The 8,980-nt window shown below is 41.5% G+C and overlaps 1 protein-coding gene across 2 annotated transcripts in view; it reads left to right on the top strand.

The window, feature by feature from the left end:
* Positions 1 to 8,980, top strand: part of DPP4 (dipeptidyl peptidase 4) — a 109,910-nt gene that overhangs the window by 31,388 nt on the left and 69,542 nt on the right. The window contains exon 2 of one of the 2 annotated variants that reach the window (XM_045480007.1): positions 7 to 94. The exons of the other annotated variant lie outside the window; for it this stretch is intronic. Coding sequence (XP_045335963.1) covers positions 7 to 94 — 88 coding nt within the window. The remainder of the gene's footprint in view (positions 1 to 6; positions 95 to 8,980) is intronic. 2 annotated transcript variants of the gene reach the window in all.

Genomic DNA, 8,980 nt, shown 5'->3' with positions numbered 1-8,980 from the left:
CTGCAGACACCGTGGAAGGTGCTCCTGGGACTGCTGGGGCTTGCTGCGCTCATCACCGTCATCACCGTGCCCGTGGTTCTGCTGAACAAAGGCAGTAAGTTCGAAACATTTGAAAAAGATAAGACAACTGGAGACCAGGATCGGGTTCTACCTTACCACACCGAGAGCTAAGGATCTTGCTGGGGGCTTGGACCAGTGCACCAGGTTGTAGCTGAGGCTTCCCTGGTAGTGGCTAGATGCCCTTCCCGGGGTCTCCAGCGTTCAGGCTGCAAAAGGTTGGCAGCGGCCACATTTTATGTGTCATAAATACACACTTCCTGAAATTAAGGAGAAGCCTTAGGATTTCTTTTTATTAAATTCCAAGTTAAATGTTTAATATGATTTCAACTTTAAAAAAAGCCTCCCTAGTAGGGATCTTCAAAGGAGAAGATGTGGCGTTTGAAGGTCCCGAACAGTAGTAAGGCTGTCATAAAAGGAGGGGAAAAATGAGAGAAAGAAAACTCCCAAGATACAGTTTTGAGAAAAGACTGTATGGGGAACCCAGGTTCTTTTCCTTCCAGGGTGATGGAAAGTCATTAATTGGAGAGTTGAGATGCAGGGAAATAACTATTGACCACTTATAGCAGTATTTCAGAGTAAATCATAAAACTGGTGTACGTGGTAATATTCAGAAGGGAATGGGATCAGTGATGTGTGGTGGATTCTTTCATTGAAAGCCACCTTCATTTCTTTTAGCTTTCCTGACCCAGTGCAGCTCTAGTTCCTGATATAAAATGTTCATATAATGGAATACACATTATTGGGTGCAAACAAGTGAGAATAACTAGTTTGGGTCTCTTATGGCCTTACTTTCCTTCTAAGTAAATATTTACTTTCATTTCAGTAAGACACATTCTAGTCAGCCAACTGAAGCATTCTTTCTGGATGCTCTATCTAACCAGGAAATGTGCAGACAGTGCTCACGTACTGAGGGGTCTTCTCCAGATTTCAAGGTGACAGCTCAGAATTAGTTCGTGAAGCTATCAAGGACTATGTTTGCCTGGCAATTCCAGGACTGGGGCAGAGGTCCCAAAGGTTAAGTAACTGAGTGTGCTGACCTATTGATAATGACTTTTAGTTAAGAAAGCAGTGGTTACCATCGTTTTAAACAATTAAATGGCAGACATCAGTTCACTTATATTTGACTCTTGTTTTCTTGAAATGATACTTTGTATGTTTAAACAACCACACACACAAAGCCTGGCTGTAAGAAAAGAATGGATCATCCATACGATCAATAAATATTCACGTGGCTTACATTATGTCCCAGGCACAATGCTACTTGCTGCAAATACAAGGATTGAAATTTTTAAAGATCTCTGACCCCAAGAACTTTATAGCTAGTGGGAAACAAATATGCAAAAAGTCATGCATTTAAAAAAAAAAACAAAAAACGGATAGCTCATTTGTCTCCAGAACATCACTGAAGCACACCACAGCATCACTGGAAGAATGGGTATAAAGCTGTAACTATCAGAACTTTCCTTAAGGAAACTTGGAAGGAACACCAAACTTTGATGAAGCCACTTGAAATGAGCAGTGAGATGGTCTAGGAGACTGGGTCAGGCAAGTGCCTTCTAGGGGTTGGTCGGGTTAACTACAGGGATTTTGCTTTGCCGGGGGAGCATGCAGACTAGAGAGGGGCTGTCTTGCCATTTCCTGAAAACCACACCTCGTCTCTTCCCGCCCCCCCCCCCCATGAAATTTGGACAAATATTTCAAGAACATTCTTTTGGTGGGGACTTCTCCAGAGATTCCTGTGTCTCCATCTAAGTATTATGATTTGATAAGATAATTTAGAGAGGCTTGAGCAGAACAGACTTGCCTGTGGATTAGAAGGAGTACTTCTGGGAAGGTCTTCTCATAAGAAGTTTCTTCTGTGGGAATGCTTGAATGGTTACTATCAGTTTCTGGGGATAAGGTTTTCCAGAAAACATAAATGCCTTATGAGTCAATACAGAGACACAAGGGCACATCCTCTAACTGGATTATAAAAGGGCTCCTAGCAGAAGAGGAGAGTGGGAAGCAGCGAAAGAAGTTTGATTTTTAACCATAGATGATGAAGAACTCCAGGAGAATTGTAAGCATGCCTGGACTGTTGGGCAGGACAGTGGGTACAGGGGTTGAGCAGGGCAAGGCTAGAGGGGAAGCAGGGAAGTGTCCTAGAAGACTGATGGTGCACAGCAGAATTTGGAGACTATAGGGCTACTCAGAAATGTGAACAATTAGACTTTGGTAATTGATTAAACATACAAGGAAGAGGAGGGTGGCTAAGGATGTTGCCCTTGGGCAACTGGGTGGATATGTGGTATCATGGGGTGCTTTGTTTATGCTTACACACTCAAGTTCTCTTCTCATATTTCTTAGTTGGAATGTATGTATATTTGAGGAGGAAAGGGAAATCCTCTTGTTTCAACTCCTGCTTTAAAGGGGCAGAGATGAAAGCTAAGGAATGTGGCATTATCATTAAGTCCACAATATCATTCCTGGGCTGTGCCACAATGAAGAGCAGCATTCTTACAAAGAATCCAGGGTCATCACCCAAGAAATGTTCTCCATATTGTCAATCTAAGTTTAAAGTTAAAAAAAAAAAAAGTACTAGGAAGGAAAAGGGGATAGGAAGTGGGAGAGAGCAAAGATAGATGGAAATAAAAGGAAGGGAGGGAGGAAGGAAGGAAGGAAAGGAGAGGGAAGGGGAGGGAGGATGATTTTGATAGATCATGCAGAAAGCTAAGAAATAAACAACCAAAAGAAAGGAGGAAGAAATGAGCAAACCCAAGTTCATCCTCTGAGAGGTTGGTTTAAGAGAAGGTTAAGTGTTTCCATATGAAACACTGACTTTAGTGGAACTAAACACACCCAGAGGAGAGAGAGAGTGAAAGAGAGGCATAAGCGTAATACTTCTGTATTTTTTTTTTTAGAATAAAAACTCCCTGAGGTCAGGAATTATGCATGTCATCAAGCAAAATTAAAAGCTCACCTCCTTCTGTATGTATAATAAAGGATTGTATTTTGTTTTAAACCCTTCATATATCCTATTATAGAAGGATATTACATTTAAACGTTCAGTTTCCCAGGGAATCCTCAGTAAAATATATAAATATAATGAAAGTAAAGAAATCCTCATGGCTTAGTGGTAATAAAATCTCTGACTCAATATTGGTGAGCCCTTTATTTCCCCTTTCACATTATATTATAGGCTGGGCTTTTGAAAGATTTATCAAATAGTTTTATTATTGTATTTGTTATTTGTCAAATAGTTTTCTTGTTGAGTTTTATTATGGGATAGAAACGTACCTGTTCTTCTCTTGTTCTTTTCACTGCTTTAGCAGTAAATTTCCTCAGTATCTTCTTTCAGTGCATGGGAAATTTGACTGCTCACCCATCCATCAGTAATAAAAGGAAACCCAGATGTGAAGGAGACAGGAATACTCAAAGAAAAGATAATATCTATGAAGTTTGCCTGAGGAAGTCCAGTATCTATTCCAGGTTTAAAAGCACATAAATGAGGCTGAATGAAAGCTTTGTATATTTCAGGGGACAGTTTCTAAACAGTGAGCTCTGTAAAAGCTCGGGTTGACTCCAGCTAGTTCAGTTAACTATTGTCAACCTTTGTCAAGTGCTCAGGAGGTCAGTGGGTTGGTCTTTTTCAGGCCAGCTATTGTGGCTCCCTAGCCACAGTATGTGCCTTAAATTTCTCTTATACATCTTGCCTCTCATCCCAAAGTGGATCAGAGAGAAAAAGGCAAGACTGTTTGCCCAGTTGATGGCTAGAGAAAAACTACATAAAATGACTGATTAGAGCTGGATCAGTGTACTTAAAGTGCTGATGCCCATGGGAAATGTGGCCATAAATACACGCAGGACCACCTTGCTTATGGAAGAGAAAGTATGCAAACATGTAATAATAGCTAACGTGTTCACTCTGTGCCAGGTATTGGGCAGAGGGCTCTCAATATGCTTTTCCTTTGATCCTTAGGACAACCCTTTGAGAGACTATTATCATATCCATTTTTACAGAAATGTAAATTTTACTTTGAGAGAGTGCTTTAGTTACTTATTACTGCATAATGAATTACCTCGAAACTTAAAACCACAAACGCTTGTTATCTCACAACTTCTGTGGGTCAGGAATTTGGCAGTGGTTTAGGTGGGAGGTTCTGGCTAAAAATCTCTTACGAGATTTTGATCAAGATGTCATCTGAAAGCTTGACTGAGGCTGGTGGTTCCACTTCTAAGCTCTCTCATGTGGCTCTTGGCTCAGACATCTCAGTTCCCCACCATGTGGGCCTTTCCATGGCATGTTAGTGTAGCTGGCTGCCCGTAGAATGAAGGATCCAAGAGAGCATCCAAATAGGAAGCCACAGAGCCTTTTATGACCTTGCTTCAGAAGTGATATGCCAGCACTTCTGCTGTATTATATTGCTCGCACAAACCAGCCCTGATACAGTGTGAGAGGGCATTACACAAGGGCATGAATACTAGCAGCAGAGATCATTGGGGACCATCTTAGAAGCTGGCTACCAAAGAAGTTAAGAAACTTGCTCAGAGTTCCACAGAGTTGAAATTCACACTCAGGCAACACGACTCCAGAGCTGATGCTCTTAAACTCCAAATCATTCTTCTGGTTTTGATCAAGTATAAAATTAATGTGGCCATATTAGCATAAAGTTACAATTTCCCACGTATATGCCTATATTATAATTTCATGGCTGCTAATCCCTGATGCCAAGTGTTCTGAGGAAACACACCTGCCTCTGGTACCTCCATTCCTATATAAAGCCGTGGACAATGACGTCCAGCTGGGGCTGATATCCTACCCTGTGGACTGGTCTTATTAAGTATCTTTACTAGTAGTAGGTCCAGATTTGTTCTTTGCACTCAATTACACTTACTTTGTTTCTAGTGCATGTTATGTTATTTGATTTGATCTTCCCAGAACAATCCATTAAGGTATTATTATCTTGACTTGCTACACTGAAGTTTAGGGCTTTGTGAATAAGTACTAGAATTTGGAAATCCAAACCTTTTGACTTTTAGCCTTCCCTGAGTCTGCTGATTTCCATCTGTAGCTGTTTTAAAGAAATGCTTTGGTGGGAATTTTTGTAAGTGAATGATTAATCATTGCTTTATGGTTTGATACCAATTCCCTTTCATTGTTGTAAATCAATTATCTTGTAAATATTTTTACCTTTAGTCTTCATAGCTCCAGCGTGACCTCTAAAAAAGGGTGTGTCTCTCAATTTCAGAGTAAACTAAAACCACAAAATCAGAACTTCTGAGTTAGCTGTGTTCTTTTTTGCCATGTACTATATTTGCAGCTTCATATTTCACTTCAAAATTACAGCTTTCTATGAAGTTTTCTGAACTCAATTATAAAGCATTTGGTTTAGTTACCTGTATACATTAGGTGTACATTTCTTCATTATTTTGGTTCACTGGGGAAGCAAGTAGACCCGTGATCTTGGGTCACATATTTCAGCATCTAAGGGCCAAGAAGCAGAGGTAATTCCAAGCAGAGCCAAAGCCAGCAGGGACTTTGTTCCTGGCCCCCTGAGGACTAGGGTGGCTCAGGGTGTATAATGAAGGAAGAGGAAGCAGGAGGGGTATTAAGTGGGGACTACCTCATTCCCCTTCCCTGACTTCACACTGGGTACCTCCAGAACTGGCTGGGTGACCCCTGTGGCCTTAACATGGTCTCTGTGGGGCTGAGAACCTCTTCTTATTTTCCTCAGTTGTTGTAAAGCTCCATCTACTCAAGCTTAAGGTCACAAATTTCATGGATGGCTCTTATTGTCTGCTGTTTTCCTTTATTCTTTTATTTTCAGGCAGGAAACTTACAAGATTTAAAACCTCCTGAGGGCTAAGGTCCTGTGATGGCCAGATGCAGGATTTGTTAACTCACCAACACTCATCGAATACTTATGCATGTCAGGTGTTATTGTGGGTATAGGGCATCTGGCCCTAAACAGTAGAGACGAGGAGCCTGCTCCCACGGACCTGTATTTTTTTTTCAACATTTATTCATTTTTGAGAGTGAGAGAGACAGAGCATGAGTAGGGGAGGGGCTGAAAGAGAGGGAGACACAGAATCCAAAGCAAGCTCCAGGCTCTGAGCTGTCAGCACAGAGCCCAACGCGGGGCTCGAACTCACAGACTGGGAGATCATGACCTGAGCTGAAGTCAGAAGCTTAACCGACTGAGCCACCCAGGCGCCCCCCATGGACCTTTAATATCTACAGGCAAGTAGTCGGCAAGCACATGAGTAATTTCAGATCATAATGGTGCTAGGACAAAAATTAAGTGTGCTAGAGAAGGTGGAGGGACACAGAAAAGGGGTTTCTTTTTATTCCAAGCATGAATGTGGATGATCTTAATTCCATTTTAAAAATATGTCTCTCACTCTGAGTAGATAATGGAGGTGAGTGGGGGGCATTTGTGAGAGATGATGGCAGATTGGACAGGGTGGTAGTATTGGAGATAAAAAAAAAAAAAAGGAAAGCAGAATATACTTTGGAGGTAAAAAAATGTATGGTGAAGAGAAAAGTGAAGAGTGAGGGAAGGAGCAGAGATAAGGATGACTCCTTGAATGGCTGTCTTCATAGTTAAAGTGGGGAACTTTTTCTTGCTCTCGTGGCTCTATCTTTCCCACAAGAACTAATCTACAATGGTTCCTCTGAACTAATGCCTTTGTCCTACTGTGTCGCTTCAGGGATCAGGAGGCAGGACTCAGAAATGCCTTCTACACTGTGCACGTAGCACATACTTGTCAACAGATGGTAATTCTCCAATTCAGCAAATATTTATGGAGCATCTTCTAGATGCCAGGAACTTTCTTATCCACTGGAGATATAAAAATGATAGATATGGCCCTTGTCCTAAAACAATTCACCATATAAAAGGAAGCGTAAACATTAACTATGGTAAAAAGGGCTAAGTGTCCTTCTAGTAAATGATCCAAGTGCTATAGATGCACGAAAGGGCAATGATAAATGCCGCCCAGGGAAGTCTGTACAGAAACCAACCAGGCATGAAGGATTAATCATTAATGGACTTAAAGACAATCCTTCCAATACTGGAGCCACTAGACTGGCTTCTAGGCATACAGTTCACCTACAAGTTTAGTCCTCAATGGTTTATGGCCCTTGATTCTGTATCAAACAGAATGTTTCTGGCTGCAAGTAACAGAGTACCCAACCAACACTTGTTTAAAGTATGGAGTGTTACTATTGTACTGTTATTAGCATCTTACATAACTGGAAGTGTAGAAATAATGCCACTCTAGAGTCTGTTAATGCAGTGGTTTAACAGCATCCTCAAGGGCCTGGCATCTTCCTGTCTTTTCAGCTGCACCCTTCTCAGACTGTTGGCTTGTGTTCTCAAGTGTGTCCTTTTGGGGTCAAGCACATCATTGCTCACGCAGCTGTTTTGCAAGGGAGAAGATGATGCTGTTTTTCATTCATAGTCTGTTCTATCAGGGAGGAAAAGCTTTTCCAGAAGTCCCTCAGCCCAAGGCAGACTTTCTCTCACGTCTCATCGGCCAGATTTGAGTCACTTGTCCATTCTAAACTAATCACTAGTGGGGGGCGGGGTATGAATTTGTGTTCTGGATTTTCTTTGGAACTGGAGTAATCAAGACTCATCTTTCTGGGATGAGGAGGAAACTCCTTCCTTAACACATGGCAGAGGAAGGGTAATTACCTAAATTGAATTGGGAATTCCAAAAGAAAGAAATAGCCGGGCACAGGGTGTCTGTGTAGGCATATCATAGATTTTATCATTCCTTTATTTTTGTTACATTGAAAGATTTAATTTGCTAACAAAAGAAAGTAGATGTCAACTACTTTGACCAGCTCTGAACTCCAAAGAGTCTGATCATATAACTCTCCTTCCCCTCTTCTCATCTTCTTTCCTAACTGCCTGAGTTTATTGCAGAGCAGGGTATTATTATCCTGAATGTATTTTGACCCTAGTACTTGCTTTTATCATGGTATCCAAAGTGACTAAGGATGGGGAGGAATTGTATTTGAAATATTTAAGATACAAATCTGAGACAGCAGAGCGGGTCAGAAACATCTGAGGAGAATTACTCTCATTTTTTTCGTTAAAAAGCCCATACAAATTGTCATATTTTATTCAATTCACAATGTGAAAAGGTAGCAGAAACAGTCAACAGAAATTTTTAAAAGTAATGTTTAAAGAAAATGTTTTTAACGTTTATTTATTTTTGAGACAGAGACAGAGCATGAACGGGGGAGGGTCAGAGAGAGGGAGACACAGAATCTGAAACAGGCTCCAGGCTCTGAGCTGTTAGCACAGAGCCCGACGCGGGGCTCGAACTCACGGACCGTGAGATCATGACCTGAGCCAAAGTCGGCCGCTTAACCGACTGAGCCACCCAGGCGCCCCAAAAAGTAATGTTTTAAATTACACAGTAAACATTAGACCTGCAAAAGTTGACCCAGGAAGGTAGGATTTGAAATAACTAATGGCCATAAAAACAAAATACAATAAGTAAATAAAAACAAACAAGATAGCCTCATAGTGTCTGGATTTGATGACTCAAATCTTTGTTGTTAAATCTCCAGAGGGGGCAATTAATCTACATGGTAATGATTTGATGAAAATGAAAATGGTTTGTACTGAAAAGCACATCTAGAACCCAACATCAGTGGCTTCTTGCAAAGCCTGGAAATCCCCATGCTCCCCACCTGCTCCCTTGCCTACCTTCCTAGTGGACTCTGTAATGTGTCTCCTCTCTCCCAGGCCCTAACATCCCCTCAGCTGATAACCTGGCTTCCTATTTTAATGAGTAAACAGGGCCATCAGAAGAGACTGCCCTCCATTCCCACCAGCCCCTCTGAGCATTCACCCACACTTGTCCCTCCCAGGGTGCTGGGTGAACTTTCCTGGCACCTGCCTGAGGCCAGATCCTCCTTTGG

Source organism: Leopardus geoffroyi, chromosome C1 (assembly GCF_018350155.1).
Source record: "Leopardus geoffroyi isolate Oge1 chromosome C1, O.geoffroyi_Oge1_pat1.0, whole genome shotgun sequence".
Taxonomy (NCBI): domain Eukaryota; kingdom Metazoa; phylum Chordata; class Mammalia; order Carnivora; family Felidae; genus Leopardus; species Leopardus geoffroyi.
The sequence above is the reverse complement of the archived record's forward strand: the minus strand, read 5'-3'. Positions and strand labels throughout refer to the sequence as shown.